This window comes from Mustela erminea, chromosome 6 (genome assembly GCF_009829155.1).
Source record: "Mustela erminea isolate mMusErm1 chromosome 6, mMusErm1.Pri, whole genome shotgun sequence".
In the NCBI taxonomy this organism is placed as follows: domain Eukaryota; kingdom Metazoa; phylum Chordata; class Mammalia; order Carnivora; family Mustelidae; genus Mustela; species Mustela erminea.
In genome coordinates this window covers 47,289,151-47,306,338 of record NC_045619.1, presented here as the reverse complement: position 1 = coordinate 47,306,338, position 17,188 = coordinate 47,289,151, and the positions used below count along the sequence as shown (strand labels likewise).

At 38.0% G+C, this 17,188-nt stretch overlaps 2 protein-coding genes across 4 annotated transcripts in view; both read left to right on the top strand.

The window, feature by feature from the left end:
* Positions 1 to 6,899, top strand: part of RAB3IP (RAB3A interacting protein) — a 46,100-nt gene extending 39,201 nt beyond the window's left edge. For all 3 annotated transcript variants that reach the window (XM_032347055.1, XM_032347054.1, XM_032347056.1), the window contains 3 exons: positions 2,305 to 2,404; positions 2,492 to 2,561; positions 5,296 to 6,899. In XM_032347055.1, the coding sequence (XP_032202946.1) occupies positions 2,305 to 2,404; positions 2,492 to 2,561; positions 5,296 to 5,378 (253 nt within the window). In that variant the 3' untranslated portion in view covers positions 5,379 to 6,899. The remainder of the gene's footprint in view (positions 1 to 2,304; positions 2,405 to 2,491; positions 2,562 to 5,295) is intronic.
* A 6,590-nt stretch (positions 6,900 to 13,489) lies between these two features.
* Positions 13,490 to 17,188, top strand: part of MYRFL (myelin regulatory factor like) — a 123,221-nt gene continuing 119,522 nt past the window's right edge. Inside the window, exons 1-2 of the mRNA XM_032347049.1 lie at positions 13,490 to 15,718; positions 15,842 to 16,933. Coding sequence (XP_032202940.1) covers positions 16,888 to 16,933 — 46 coding nt within the window. The 5' untranslated portion in view covers positions 13,490 to 15,718; positions 15,842 to 16,887. The remainder of the gene's footprint in view (positions 15,719 to 15,841; positions 16,934 to 17,188) is intronic.

Here is a 17,188-nt window from a genome sequence, read left to right as displayed (position 1 = left end):
TCTCTTCACTGAAATGTGAAGTTCGGCCTTGGCCAAGGCTCTTATGGATTAGGTGGTGAAGAAAATCATGACATAAATGGCTCACACTACAGGAACTTTGAGGAAGCCAAGACCTGTCCCATTGGGTGGGGATCAGGAGTAGGAGATTTGATCTAGGTTTTTGAAGCAGGAGTGGAATTTGGGTAAAGAAGAGTACATATGACTGAAGGCCTGGAAACAAGAAACTTTATGTTCAGGAGATGGTGAATGTATGGGGGGAAGGATGTGACAAATCTCAAGAGAACTTTGGAGAGGAAAAGATTCAGGTGGGGATAGTAAAAGGAAAGGAGTTAAAGATGGTCAACTAGAAGAATGGTGTGATATTTTGGAAGTCAGTGGGAGGGGCTCTGGTTTGGGGAAGAAGACAGCAGGTCTAGGTTTAGACATATTGACATCCCCAACTGAAAATCAAGGTAAGGGTTTAAAATCTGGAGACTAGAGCTGCTAAGAGGTATTGAGGAAGTGGAGCATGTTAACAGAATGCTGGCTTTGGACGTCAGAAGACTTGACTTGAACCTTAGCTCATATAAAAGTGTGTTGGGTGTCACAGTTCAGAGATGGCTTTAGAAATGAGGTAAGAAATACTTTCATTATTTCAGAAGTTGATGCTTAAAACCACTTTAGCAAAGCCCTTTTAAAATTAGACAAAATACTAGGCTAATAGGTGTATGTTTCCAGAAGAGTAGTGTATATGTTGATTTCTATCAGTTAAATGCTTACTTTTCTTCTTGTGTAAATTATACTTTTGGAAGTTCCAAAGTCTTCAACACTTGCACAGTTTTAAAACTTCTTGATCTTCTCTCCTTCCTAAGCTAGTAGTTAGTGTTTTAAGAATATTGTTACAGCTCATTAAAGGAATTTTCTAAGAAAGGAACAATGAGGCAAACTTCCTTTGGGAAAATATGGTAATTCTTTTGTGGTCAGAATGGCCACCTCCAAAATTATCCTATTTATAAAGTTTCTTTTCTTACTATTTTATTTATTTTAAAGACAGAATGAGAGAGCATGTGAACAGGGGGAGGGAGAAAGAGGAGGAGAGAATCTCAAGGAGACTGTACACTAAGCATGGAGCCCGACATGGGGCTCAATCTCACAATCCTGGGATCGTGACCTGAGCTGAAACTGAGTCAGACAATTAACCAAGACACCCGGGTGCCCCCAAAATGATCCTATTTTAAATACACATTCTCCATTTGTTTTCTTTTCTTTTCTTTTCTTTTTTTAAAGATTTATTTATTTATTTGACAGACAGAAATCACAAGGAGGCAGAGAGGCAGGCAGAGAGAGAGGAGGAAGCAGGCTCCCCGCCGAGCAGAGAGCCCGATGTGGGACTCGATCCCAGGACCCTGGGATCATGACCTGAGTCGAAGGCAGAGGCTTTAACCCACTGAACCACCCAGGCGTCCCTCCATTTGTTTTCTTGTTTTTTTTTTGTATCATATTTAAGTATAGCTGAAATTTAATGTTCATGTAACATTTTTCGTTACTATATAATTTATAATGTTATTTATTTTTAAAAGATTTTATTTATTTGACATAGAGCACAAGCAGGGGGAGCAGCAGGCAGAGGGAGAGGGAAAAGCAGACTCCACACTGAGCAAGGAGGCGGATGTGGGGCTCGATCCCAGCACCCTGGGATCATGACTTGAGCAAAGGCAGACGCTTAACCGACTGAGGCACCCAAGGTGCCCCTATAATGTTATTTAAAATGCTGTCCGCCACTTTATTTTAACTACAGCTGTACTTATTTTGCCTGGGTAGGGAATGTTAGTTGTGATCGGCCATGGTCCTAGCTTAAGAGGGTAACACCTGGGCTGCTTCAAAGTCTGCCCTGATAGATAAACCAGCATCACTGTATTGAGCAGTAGAGTGACAGGTGGCTATCACTTAACCAACAGTCATTGAATGTCTGGTGTGTCTGGTCTGGCATTTAAAGTTGAATAGATAAAGTCTCCGCCCTCTAGAGTCTTAGAGCCCCATTCCAGCCAGAAAGCGATCATACGAAATCTGAGAATCTGTAGCGTGTGCGAATAGAAAGGATGGTATTTCTGAGGATGGTGCACCCTTAGGTAACTATTGAGAGTCAGTACTTTCGGGAGGCGGCTTACTCCTTTGTATTTCTCAGGCCTGTGTGCATCCAGAATAGTGCCGGCTGCATACTAGGTCTCAGATATTTGTTGTCTTAGTGAACATGAAACGTCTATGGAAGATAGGAGCAAAATGCTTTCAACTTTAAAAAACTAAAATTTTGTCATTGTTTTACAGAAAATGTGCTCTAACTGGCCAGAGTAAGTCCTGTAAACACAGAATTAAATTAGGGGACTCAAGCAACTATTACTATATTTCTCCTTTTTGCAGATATAGGGTAAGTAACTAAACCATGAATTTTAACTAAGCCCCCTTTGATATGAGATGTTTGACTGTTTATGACTTTTTTTTCCTTTTGACCTAGATCACCTCTGTATGTAACTTTTTTACATACATTCGATATATTCAGCAGGGGCTTGTGAAACAGCAGGATGGTGAGTGTTCTTAATTGGTTACAAAATATTTACATAAACGTCAGTAAAAAGTATAGGACATAATAGTAATGCTCAAATAAACTTTATTATTGGTACATTCATATTGAATCTCTCATAGTTCTAATAAAATGGGTGGAGAATTTGGGAACTAATGTCTTTTAAAACATATTTAACCCTTAGAACTGCCTAATTTTACTCTGATACGAGTTTTAAGCAGAATCTGTTATAACTCTAAGGAGGGTATATTGATACCAGGTGGCAAATATGAGGGGAGTAAAAAGCTTATCGAAATTATGCCTAAGAAATAAAAGTAAGTGAGCTCTAGACATGGTCAGATTTATTTTAATTGGTGAAAACCATGGGAATCTGATGATAATTTTTTCTGTATTTTGTACTTTCACATGTGAATTAACAAAGCAGTCATGAAGATAGTTCTGAATGGAATAAAGGTTACTATATGCTGAGTCAGCCGAAACATATAGATGATATATCCAAGAGAGCCAACCTCATGCAAGTGTTTTAATGTTTTTAATTCAGTCTTTCATGATTACTGATGATTCTGTAGCCACATGGCTTAAATGCCAGGCATGAAAATGCGTAAGGCCCAGCAACTCCAAAGCAGTGTTTCTTTCTTTCTTTTTTTTTTTTTTTTTTTAAGATTTTATTTATTTATTTGACAGAGAGAGACAGTGAGAGAGGGAATATAAGCTGGGGGAGTTGGAGAGGGAGAAGCAGGCCTCCTGCCTTCCTGCTGAGCAGGGAGCCTAATGCGGGACTCTATCCCAGTATCCCAGGATCATGACCCGAACCCAAGGCAAGACCCTTAATGACTGAGCCACCCAGGTGCCCCCAAAGCAGTGTTTCTTGAATACATGTGACTGTTTTAAAACAAATAGCAGATACTAAGCTAGGGATAGGTCCGTACCCATTTTTTGTTTGAATTCAAGTTGTAGAAAATTTCCTATTCATATTTTTTTAGGGACTGAATATATTTTTATATTTAAAAACTAGAAGAAGCCTGTTATCTTTCAGTCATGTAAACCAGTGAATCTTAATTCTGTGGAAAGGTTAGTCATGCTAATAAAAACTTAATTTAGCATTTCAAAGCTTTGGTATGAGAAGAATCATATTTATTTAGAATCCCATATAATTAGATTTTAATGCCTAGAAGAATGAGGGTGAAACCTCTCATTAATGTTGAATTTCAAAAGGCTCAGTAGCATAAAGTAGTGTTTAAAGTGTACAATACTTTCTATGACTTTAATAAAATTGAAATATTTTTTAATACCTGTTGGTGGTTAATAGGATTTAAGCCACAGAAGAGATGATTTATGTTAAGTTAAATTGTCAAGTGTGTTTTTTCTCCTTGTTAAAGTAAGTTCTGTAGGGAAGATAAAAGGTAATTTCCTTTGTGAAAATAGGGAGAAATTGCCATGAGTAGTAGTGGAGGTATAATGGTGATAAAAGTGGCCTTTTCTCTGGTTTCTCTCTCTCTTCCAGGTCACGGTACTTGGTGCATATATAACGTGTAGATTTGTAACAATTAAATTAAATATTACTAATTTTAAAATACATGTGTTATCTGTGCCTTGTGTCAAACAGGATTTAGGGCAGCTAAATCTAATGCAGGGTTTCTCAAGCTTGGTACTACTAACATTTTGAGCTGAATAAGTCTTAAGTCTTTGTCGTGGAGGTGGGGGCTATCTTGTACATTGTAGGATGTTTCCCATCATTGCTGAGCTTTCCTCTGTAGATACCAGTAATGAAAAATGTATATAGACATTTTGTCAGAGGTACCCTTGAGGACAAAATCTCCGCTTCTTGAAAACCGCTGATCTAAATCAATCTCTAATCTGATGATATGTCAGAGGAAGACTTTTTGTCTGAAATATAAAGCCAGCTTTTTTTCCCATTTACAGAGGAGGGGGCTTGCCAAAGTAGGGAGAATTGAAATCTACAGTTAGTCTCTACATTTATTTTTTTTTAATCTTTTTAATTTTTTTTTTAAAGATTTTATTTATTTGTTAGAGAGAGACAGAGCACAAGCACAGGCAGCCAGAGTGGCAGGCTAGAGGCAGAGGGAGAAGCAGGCTCCCTGCCGAGCAAGGAGCCTGATGTGGGACTCGATCCCAGGATGCTGGGATCGCGACCTGAGCCGAAGGCAGCTGCTCAACCAACTGAGCCACCCAGGCGTCCCTCTACATTTATTTTTATTTTTAATTTGAGCCATATACAAAACCTTTCTCTGTTATTTCTCAAAAAGAATGTTACTGAGTTCTCTGGACTGCCTTTTGTTTTCCTCTTTTTCCTGTTTTCCTCTGTGTTGGTGTTAGTAAATAGTGGAATGGGCAAGATGTCGCAGACTAAAGTGAGAAGATCCCTACATGAGAATAATTGAGGACTGGGTGTAATTCCTTATAGTGGCAACATGATTTCCATTTGCTCAGGGCACTGAAGCATCTACCGTCTATCAAACTAAAGTGATCATTGACACATCTGACAAATAGTTGTAGCAAAACTGGTGAAAATTGCTCATTTATTGATAAAACTGGGATGCTCACAAATTTGTGAAAAAATTTGTATGACTTAGTAGTAATATGGCAAGGCATTAGGTATGTCATTAGGAAATGTCCTGTTGACATTTCAACTAATGTTAAATTTTCAGTGAAACAGCTAAAAGGTAATTAAAATGTTATTTTATGATTCTTACATGTCTCCTTCTCTATTTGTATAGTTGATCAGATGTTTTGGGAAGTTATGCAGTTGAGAAAAGAGATGTCATTGGCAAAGCTGGGATATTTCAAAGAGGAACTCTGATGCTCTGCCTCGGACCATGCATGAACCTCCCTGAACACCTGGAAAATGGCTGCATATTTTTATGGTTACTTGATATTTATTTCCAAGGAGTGGGCCCAAGACTTTTTCCCTCTTTTGCAGATTACACTAAGAAGTACTGTGATTTCTTTTAAATTGACCTATGCTGTGTCTGCTTACTCTTTAGTTGAACATACTATAAAGAATTACAGGTGTACTAGTGATTGTAATATATAGTTGCAAAAAAAGCTAAATAAATAAAGAAATACATCAACGTTAGATTGAATATGTTTTTGCTTTCTCTTCTAGCTCTGACACAGCGTGTAGGGTATGCTGAATGCATTGAATTGTAGCTTTCAAACTGCATAGCAGCCTATGAGTGGCGAAGAAGAAGGCTAAGTGGACAGAATTAGCTCTGTCCCCCCACAAGAATGGGCTTATTTCTATCTGTTTTGTAGATTGGGCTTCAAAGAAGGATTTTATTTAAAGAAGGCAAAAAGAAGAAATTCAGCACCTACCCTCTCCATCTAGAGAATGCTACTGTTAGTATTTCTGAAGAAGAGTCTTCTACCTTTCAATATTTTCTACCTACATATGCATATTTCTGAAACAAAAAGACTTTCTTCTTTAACTTAAATAACAAATATTTTTTCTACATGTCTTTAATCACTACATGATGTAGGATTTGACTGTAGGATGTTAATATACTTTGTTTTGAAATGAGCTTAAAACATTTTTTTCATATCATAATGCTGTGATGAATATCCTTATGCATACTTCTTTGCACATTGTTGAGTTGTTTCCTTCACATAGACTTGCCTAGAAGTAAAATTGTTGGGTCAAGCTATATGTGTATTTTAAAATACTGATCTGCTTTGCCAAATTGCCCTCTATAGAGTTGAACAAATTTATTTTTTACAACAGCATTTTATGAGAGACCTAGTTTTCTGAAGATGGCATTGTTTTCAATCCTATCCTCAAAGATTTGGTCAACCTTACTTGTAGAAGATTCAATCACCAGGATGGGTAGGAGTCTACAGATAAAAGGATATTTGAGAATGGTATGGTGTGGTAGAAGCCATCACTATCCTACCAAGCTGAGGAATCTGAAATTGAACATGAAAAGAACTTTGAAACTAGAATTTTATGTCCTGATAAATAGTTATTCAAATGTGAGGACATAATAAACGTGTTCTCAGACCTTCAAAACTTCAGAAAATTTTCCATACAAAGATGCAAATTAAAAACACTTTTGGAGAAAGTACCTAAGTGTGAATAGAAACAAATCCCAAAGAGGCTGCAAGAGATTTGGGGGAAGAGATACTTAAAGAGATTTTTGATGACTTTAAAAGAATAAAAGGTAAGGGTAAAGAAAATAATAAAGTATATAACAATCTAGAATTAAAATTCTTTACAATGTCAACACATTGGCAATGGGAGGAGACCATAGATTGTGTGGGTAAAGTTCCAGTCTTTTTAGATGGAAGAGAGAGAGATACCAATTAATTGTGAAGGACCAAAGGAGAAAAGACCAAGTAGAGAAATGAATAGTGTGATACGGAATAATATAATATATAAAGCATAAGGACATGGAAAGGTTAAAATACAAGTATAACTTGTTAAAATACAAGTTATATAACTTGTTAAAAACAAGTTAAAATACAAGTATAACTACAATGTAACATTTTCTGAAAAACAAATGGATAGAAACACTCAAATACAGAGAATAAACTGGTGGTTGCTAGAGGGGAGTGGGGTAGGCATCAGACAAAATAGATGAGGGGGATTAAGAGGTACAAACATACAGTTGTGAAATAAGTCACAGGGATGAAAAGTATAGCATAGAGAATATAGTTGATATTTTAACTTTGGTGACAGTGACTATACTTAATGTGGGCATTGCATAATATATGGAATTGTTGAATTACTGTTTGTACATCTGCAACTAATATGTCATCTATGCTTTGATTTAAAAAAAAGAAAGTAGTGCTTCAAGGGAAATTTTGTAGCTTTAAATCTTTTTTTGTTTTTGTTTTTTTACTTAAATTCAATTTGCCAACATACATCATTAGTTTCAGATGTAGTGTTCAGTAATTTATCAGGTGGTGGGCATTAAGGAGGGCATGTGATGTGGTGAGCACTGGATGTGATATGCAGCTTTAAATCATATTTTTTAAGTGAACTGTGTTCAATTAAGTTACAGAAGGACAAGATAAAAGTAAAGGAAAGAGATAAGAACAGAAATAGAAAGCAAGGATGCAATAGAGGATCAGCAAAGCTGTGTGTTGACTGAAAAGATGAACAAAATAGACAAAAATTTCTGTCAAGTTACCATGGAGAAAAAGAGAAACTATACAAATATCCCATACAAGGAGTGAAAAGCGTATGTCATTATAGATACTGCAGATACTAAACATGAGTATTAGGAACATCCCAATATATTTGAAAATTTAAGCAAAAGAGTAAAATTCCTAGAAATGTATTTTGATTAAAAAGAAATCAAAAGCCTGAGCAGTACTATTACTATTCAAGGAGAGGCATAGTTAAAAATCTTACAAATAAAACTGTAGGTATAGACAGCTTTAACAAACTTTAAAGAATGAGCTGTTCTAATCTTACTTGTATTCTGGAGAATAGAATTACTATGTTTCATACATCAAATACCAGTATAACCTTGATAGCAAAACCAGATTGGGACAGTCCGTACAGGTAAAAGAAAGGAAGATTATAGGTCCATTTTGTCATGGTTAGAAATGCAAAAGCAAACAATATGACACACTGACCAAGTGGCATTTATCCCAGGAATGCAAAATTGTATATTAGAGGGGCATCTGACTGGCCCAGTCAGAGGAACATGTGATTCTTGATCTCAGGGTCATGGTCATGAGTTTGAGTCCCACAGTGGATATAGAGATTACTTGAACTTTTTTTTTTAATGGTATATTAGAAAATGTATAAATCTAATTCACATTTACAGAATAAAAGTGAACACTGAAAAAAAAATTAAAAAGAATAAAAGTGAAAAACCATCCAATCAATAGATGCAGAAAACATTCTGTAATTTTTTCAGCTTGATAAAGGATATCTTAAAAAATCTTATAGTAAACATGATCCTAAGGTGGGAAATGTTAGAAGCATTTTCTTTAAAATCAACGATGGAACAAAGATGACTACTGTACTCACTCATATTCAAAATTGTACTGTAAGTGTTAGTGCAGCAAGATGAGGAAAATATACAGTGGTTGGGAAGGAAAAAATAAGAATTATGCTATGATTGTCTACATAGAAATGTCTCCCATTAAATTATTAGACATAATTGGAGAGTTTAGTAAGGTGGTTCGATATATATTTGTGAACTGTACATATATGCAGCCACAGTTAGAAAATAAGATATTTTTTAAAATTTATTTTCAGCGTAACAGAATTCATTTTTTATGCACCACACCCAGTGCTCCATGCAATACATGCCCTCCATAATACCCACCACCAGGCTCACCCAACCTCCCACCCCCCCCCCGCCCCTTCAAAACCCTCAGATTGTTTTTCAGAGTCCATAGTCTCTCATGGTTCATCTCCCCTTCCAATCTCCCTCAACTCCCTTCTCCTCTCCATCTCCCTATGTAACAACTGCAAAAAGAATTCTGAAGTACCTAGTAAGAAATCTAACCAAAGATGTGCCAGGTCTGTGGAGGAAAAGTTACAAAACTTAATTTAAAAAAGCATTGAAAAGGACTAGAGTGATCTATGTTCATGAGTAGAAGGACAATATTTTTTAAGAAAACGAATGTGTAGATTTAATGCATCTCCAAACTAAATCCGAAAATTTCTGCTGGAATTGACAAACTGATCAAAATTTGTGTGGCAGAGTAAAGAATGAAGAATGACCAAGGCACTTCTGAAGGACAAGAAAGGAGGAAGAATTCATCCTACCAGAAGGACATTTTATGAAGCAGAAGTATTTAAGAAAGTGGGACACGGTGCAGAAATAGAGAAAATGGCCAATGGATAGAATAGAGAGCTCCAAAGTAGACCCACGTGTATTTGTAAATTTCGTATTGACTGAGAAGGCGGTAGGTCAATGATAGGACTTATAATTAAATGGAGCTGGCAAAAAGACAAAGGATTGTATGAAATTGGATTTTTTCCTTACACCATACAAAAAAACAACTGTTTAAATGTCCCGAAATGGTAGAACTTCTGATGTAGAAAATAGAGTTGAAATTATAGGTGAAATATATTTTGAAAATACAGGTGGATACCTTCCTATCTTCTAAGAACTTTTTTTTAAAGATTTTATTTATTTATTTGACAGAGTAGGCAGAGAGGCAGAGAGGGGGAAGCAGGCTCCCCGCTGAGCAGAGAGCCCGATGTGGGGCTCGATCCCAGGACTCTGGGATCATGACCTGAGCCGAAGGCAGAGGCTTAACCACTGAGCCACCCAGGCACCCCTTCTAAGAACTTCCTAAACTGAAAGCAAAAGAAACTATAGAAGATGGCCATGAAAGGAAGTTGTGCTATGTTATAAATTGTTAATTTAGAACTTTTGTTCATCAAAAGGCATATTAAAGACAAACTACAAGCTATGAGAAGTTACTTGAAAAACTCATAACCAAGAATAGATTAGTATCAAGATTATATACAGAAATTCCACATATCAAAAAGAAAAATATATAAATAGAACAACAGGAGATGGCTGGAACAGGTCTTCCACAGAGTTGGAAATTCCTGTGGGCTAATATGCTATTAAATGATCTTCATTTACTAACAGGGAAAGCAAATCAAGACCACAGTGACAGGTTTAAATTCAACTGGCAAAAATTAAGCCCCATGAAGTCATATGTTGGAGAGAATTTCAATAGGATTACTCATTAATTGCTGGTGGAAATGCCAAATGGTACACCTACTGTGAAAAACAATTCATTTGAAAAATTGAACATTCCCCGTGGCCCACCAACTCAGCTTGTAGGCATATACTCAAGAGAAGGACTTGTACAAAGTGCCCTGGAATGCATCTGTAAGAATGTTTTGGAAAAAGTCCGAATGTCCATCTAACAGGAGGGTAAAGTGTTGTGCGCTCACATAAGGGACTATCACGTGGCAGGCAAAATGAATGAACATCGGCTACATGCAATGAAGCAACTTAATATAACAGATAGGAAAAGCAAAATTGCTCAGAAGACTGTATGACAATACTTTTCCCATAAAGTTCAAAAACCAAAACTGAACAATTGTTTAAGCATGTATATATATATATATATAGAACAGAACTATTTTTAAAAAACCCAAATAGTAATAAACCCAAAGTTTGGGATAGGGTTACCTCTGGTATGGAGGAGGAAAAGAGAGAGAAGTGGGAAGAACAAATTTAAGAGTAAGTCACTGTTGCTGTTCTAGTCTGTGGGTTGGATGTTGGGTTCACTTGTCAGGAAGAGGACATATATGAGTGAGGACAGACTATTGGTGGTGTGTTTTGAACCAGTGCTCCTGCATTCAAGAGCAAAAAACAGGACCTGCTGATGAATTGGATTTGGGAGAGAGGAAAGGAGAGAAGTAGGGTCCGAATCCTAGGCTTTTGGCTTAAGCTATTATTGCATTTATTGAGATGGGGAAATCTGGGATAGGTTCAAATTATGTATGCACGGAATAGAGACAAGAACTCAGTGTTTGATGCGTTAAGTTTTAGAGGCCCATTAAGCATCAAGATGGGGATATTAAGTAGGTATTGATACACAAGTTCAAATTCAACGATTAGATCAGGCTAGGTGATGCGTTTGGGAGTAGTTTAGCTGTGGGATCAGATAGGAGTTTAGGGATACTTTGGAGATGGAGAAGTATGGCACTGGGGAAGAAAAAGCCTGCAAAGAAGGCTGAGTACAGAGGAGCTAGCAAAAATGGTGAGGCAAAGGAGATAGAATAATTAGTGTGCTGATGAATCTTGGCTCAGGAGAGCATTTCTGGACAGAATTTAATTGCCTAGACTACCTAGAGTTTTTGATGAATTTCTATAAATAGTTTCAGAGCTGAGGAGAGAGCCTGGCCTAATGGAGACAAGTTGGATTAGGAGTTGCTCAGGAGAACTGCATTCTCCAGGGATGGTTCCCAAAACTGATCAGTTAGTCAGGTCACCCCTCCTTTTTGGCCTCTTCAATGAAGGGTAAATCAAGTGTTCTCTGTTGTCTCTCCCAGCTTTAAAACAATCCACAACCTTTGACTCAGGATTTATACTGGAAGAACAAAGGTTCAGTTCCTGAACATTGGGTTTCAGCCCTTGAGTGGCAACCACCGCCTACCCACTCTGCACCACCGCCATGTGAATTCTGTGTGTTTTCATTTTGTGCAGCTAGAGTCTTACATGAGTCTGCTTTTTGTTGTTGTTGTTGTTTTAATTTATTTTTTATTTATTTTCCGCATAACAGTATTCACTATTTTTTCACCACACCCAGTGCTCCATGCAATCCATGCCCTCTATAATACCTACCACCTGGTTCCCCCAACCTCCCACCCCCCCGCCACTTCAAACCCCTCAGATTGTTTTTCAGAGTCCATAGTCTCTCATGGTTCACCTCCCCTTCCAATTTCCCCCAACTCCCTTCTCCTCTCTAACTCCCCATGTCCTCCATGCTATTTGTTATGCTCCACAAATAAGTGAAACCATATGATAACTGACTCTCTCTGCTTGACTTATTTCACTCAGCATAATCTCTTCCAGTCCCGTCCATGTTGCTACAAAAGTTGGGTATTCATCCTTTCTGATGGAGACATAATACTCCGTAGTATATATGGACCACATCTTCCTTATCCATTCGTCCGTTGAAGGGCATCTTGGTTCTTTCCACAGTTTGCTGACTGTGGCCATTGCTGCTATAAACATTGGGGTACAGATGGCCCTTCTTTTCACTACATCTGTATCTTTTATTAGAAACTTTGTTTTTAGAAGTTTTCTTTGTTGTGTTTTCCCCTCAGTAATTTTGACTCATTGTTTAAGACAGAGATGTCAAAGCAATATGAATTTATATTTGCGTCTAACTTTTGTGCTAGAAAAATAGTTCATTTTCCCCCCATGGAATGTAGTACAATTATCATTCGTCAGACAACTAAGTCTCTTATCTTTGATATAGACAAACAGGGGCCCAGTAGTGTCTGTTAATTTTTGTGCAGAACTTCTTGACAGAATTCCTCCTCATTGTTCACATGTATGTGGGTCTTGTGTGTGCCAGGTGCTGCTGTAGGTGCAGGAGATAGAGCAGTGAGCAAGACAGGTGAGGTCCGTTCTTGCGGAACTCTCCGTTCTGTGAGTAATGGACAAGAAGACTAATATTAAAAGGTAAGTGCTCTAGAGATACTTAAAATGGGGTAATGGGCTAGAAGGGGAATGGAGGAGTACTCCAGATCAGGGGGTTGGGGAAGGCCACCTCAGGAGGTCACATTTTCAATCTGGGCTCTTCTGACCAGACCCAGGCTTATGAAGGGAGGCAAGCAGCGAGAGAACCCAGCGCTGGCGTACAGCACCTAAGGGAGAAACGAACTTGACATATTTGAAAAACAGCAAAAAGCCCAAGTGTATGGTTGGTGTCAGGGAGGTAGATAAGAGAAAACTGGAGAGGGAGGCATAGGGTCAGACAACGTAGGTCTTAGTAAGCCGCAGTGGGGAATCTGAGGTTTTCTGTGACAGCTTTGATCAAAACTCTAGCTGGCTCTTTCTTAGCTCAGCTTTTAAATACTGGAATTCCTAGAGTTTTGCCCTGGGCCCCCTTCTTGTTATCTAAATATTCTTTAGATCATCTTATCTGGGCCCCTGGCTTTGAAAATCAAGTACCATTTGCATCTAACTCTCCCATCTCCAACCCTGACACCCCTTCCCTAGCTTCGGGCTCTTGTATATATTTGCCCATTGGCCCCTCCACTTAGACTTCTAATGGGCATCTCAAACCCAGCATTGACACAGCCCAGTTGCTTACACAATAGTCTAGGGCTTATTCTTGGTTCTGTCACCAATCCACCTCCAATCCAGTCCATCAGCAAGTCACACCAACTCTGCAAAACATACCTTGAATCTGTCCACTTACCTCCATGTCCACTACTATTACTCATCCAAGTCAGCATCTTTTAAAAACTAAAACTTAAAAAGTTACAATACCACAAATGACCAAAGCTGCTGAAATATAGAGAAGAATAAAACCCTAACAGCAGCTCAGCTTTTACCTATTTATTTTTGGAGTTCTCTAGGAAACGTCATTACCCAAACATCTAAACCACAGCTACATTAGATTGCGGCTCAAGAGATAAATCTCTACCAAATCTGTGCAAAATGGGGATGCCCAATAGAATTAGGAGTTCTTAGAGATGTAAAGACCATAATCAAGGACATATGGGTGGTATTTGTTATTCTCTGAGAGGGAGAAACCTTAAACCCCCATTGCCACCAGCTGGATTGTGCCTTCAGATGTGTGTTCTGGGCTCATCAATTAATACAGATATATTTTCCAGCCCTTCCTTCCCAACAACTTTCTTCTACATTCTCTTTACCTTCCTCAAACCATGTTGGTTGTTATCGGTTAGCCTCTCCCTTGGAGGTTGCACACTGCCACATCGCAGGCAGAGTCATGTTTCCACGTATGTGCTGTTTGTCCTTGACAAAGTTTTGGTTTATTTTTACATTCGATTTGTTTCTGAACAAATTAGTTGCATCATTTATAAATGAGATTTAAAATTAGCTGCAGCATTTAAAAATGAGATTTAAAATTAAAATCTGCATTTCTAGCTTTGCTTTTAAAATTGGTCACTTTTTTTTACACACTGAGTCCACATTCTTGGAGGAAGCTGAGGGGTTCTACCTGTTGGGGGACTCCACCCTTTAGCAGGGCTTGTAGCCTCTGTTTACCCTATGCCCCACCACCCCTGTCTTCCTGACCCCAAGACTAAAGGGTCACTTGTCAGTTATCAATATGCTTACGTGGTTGGTTTTTGCTTATGTGGACCCATTGTACTCACTTACCTGCCTGGCCTGGTAAGTATTTGAGCTTGGGATCCTATTCTAACTTTGCTTCTCAGCCCATCACCTGGAATCCTATTTCTTTCCCTTTTTTGTTTCTGCTCACTCACTAGTCTGCTGCTGAGACTGAGGTGTCTGGGTGAATCATTGGCTGGATCCTCTGTCGTCATTTGGCAGTGAATACAGCGTGACAACTTACTTCCAACGGCCTCCAGAAAACATGGTTGGGAGCTTCTCTTGGGAGTCTGGATTTAGCCCTGGCTACAGGTCTTCGGCATCCTAATTCATACTGCACCTAAAGGCATCTACTTAAAAGTATCATTTGGCCTCTTCCTTGCTCTGCACATCCCATCTATAGCCAATATTGGATTCGATACCATCTTCGGGCTTTAATACGGGTCCAAATTTGTTATTGCTCTAACCAACACTTTCCAACACAGCCATCTTTCAATTACATCATGCATGACCACTGCCTAAGTAGAAATCATGGACAGAGAGTATATATTTGTACGGAATCCGATGTCGCCCAGCATTCAAAATCTACCCAAATCCTTCTACAACTTATTTGCCACCTTTTCTCTCCGCGAAGCACATGCTGCCCCAGCTCTTCTGTATACATGTGCTGTTGTTTGAGTCTCCTCCAGTTGCAGCTCTTAGTGACACCCCCTAGATTAAATAAATCTCTACTTCCTCTGTTCTCATGAGATGTTTTCCCCAGGCCTTATCAACGTCTCCTTGAGTTGAGTGACTTGTGTTTCTCGCATGCTCCACATTGAAACCTGGGGAGGGCTGGTACTATTACTTACTCATCTTTTTCCTTCCTGCACCCAGCAGAGAGTTCAACACAAGTTGAACTGAGAAAAAACAAACAAACAAACAAACAAATGTAGAAAATTCATTTCTTTAAGCAACTTGATGACTTGTCCTTGAAGCTCTGGGGTCCAATATAACCTTCAAAATAAGATTTTAAGCCTCTCTCACTTTTTTCCCCCCAATATAGAATTACCTAGCTTGTTTTTGAGGAACAGTTTATATGTGTGAAGTTTTAAAATACTTATAAGGAAGCATACCACATCATCTATACTAATTCTAGCAATAATGAAGCAATCAGACAAATCCGGAATGTGGGACATTCTATAAGACAATGGGCCTGGATTGTTAAAAAAGTGTCAATGTCATAAAAAGCCAAACAGCTAAAAATGACAATATCTCTATATCTCTATCTTTAAAAGACATAACCAAAGGCAATGCATGAACATTTATTAGGTCCTTGATCAGAAAACAAAAAGTCATATTTGATGAAATATAAAGATATTTTGGGGACAGTGGGATTAAAACTTATGAGATATTAGTATTAAATTTATTACATCTCTTGGGCATAATGATACTGTGATTATGTGGGGAAATGTCCTTATTTGTTAATATACAGAATTATTTCTGGTGAAATGTCAAGATGTCAGCAACTTATTTTCAGATGGCCTAGTCAAAAATGTATATAGCAAGAGAGAAAAAGCAGAAGTGGAAAAATATTAGGAATTAGTAAATCTGGATGAAGAATGAGTGGATATTTATTTCATGGTACTATCCTTGCAGCTTTTCAATAGATTAAAAATGTTTTCAAGATAACAAGTTGGGGAAAAAGAGAAAAGGAAGGGACTAAAAGACAATTTAATTTCCTAATTGTATTCTTAGGCTACTGTTAAGTAAATGAGTAGCTGAGTGGGAAAGCAGAACTTTTATATTTAGGAGTGAAACCAGCTAATAATAGTGAACCATATGTACTCCACTGTGAGAGTTACTGAATCAAATGCTGTTTTGTTGCCCATTAGAGGGGCTTCTCATATGTTATACTTCCAAAGAAAATAAAATCTGGAGGAGATAGGCTAGGTGTGTATCAAAGGAATGTAAGTTTCCACTGTGGTTAAATTTGGAAATACTTCACAAATCCTAACTTTTCATTAGCACAAGCCTGTTTAAAATATCTGCTATTCAAGGTATCTAAAAAAGCAATTTCATTGATGTAATTTCTCTAGGTAAAAAACACACACAAACTCTGTATATTTGCCTGGTTATGGCTAAATTGATCTGGTTGATAGAGAGGGAGAGATAAATATATTGGTGTAAAAGGACAAATAAGAGATAAGACTATGTATTTATTGCCCATTTATGTAATTACATGTGTCACTAAGGACAAAGGTCCTTAAAACAAAGACGAAAGGCAGAGTAGAAACGGTTCCCTTCAGTAAGATAGATGGATTTGTTACCACTGCCCTCACCATGAATTTTTTTTTTTTCTGTATGGTCACATATCCTGGTTTTATAATCATTTTGAGAAACTAACCATCTTTCCGGACACATTTGTTGGCAGAAGATAGGCTTCGCTCCAGTAAAAAGAAAATGAAGATTTTTCGAGAGCATTCGTAGGCTTCAAGTTGAGAGGACAGTCCTTACTTCCTGAGCTCCGAGAACCCTTGTTTTGGAAGGAAGTATCTCCATAGGACTCCATAGGACTCCAGCACCATGGATGTGTTAGGGGAAAAGGAGGCCCTGCAGCAGTTCTTCGAAGGTAAGAGGCCAGTTTCCAACATGCACTTCCTGCTTCTGAGAAATGGCTCTGCTCGCAATCACTGTTTCACCTTTTTGGAATTCACTTAAACTTGGCCTGGGAAGAAATGCTGTCGTACTAACTGGCCTAAAATTGAAAGTGGTGGTTTATTTGCTGTGTTTCTAGCAAAAATCAATTGTAGTGATTTAAAAGAACACAGAATTTCCATCTTCTAGCTTGGCTGTTAAATCACGGGGTCAGCATATCTGTGTTGTC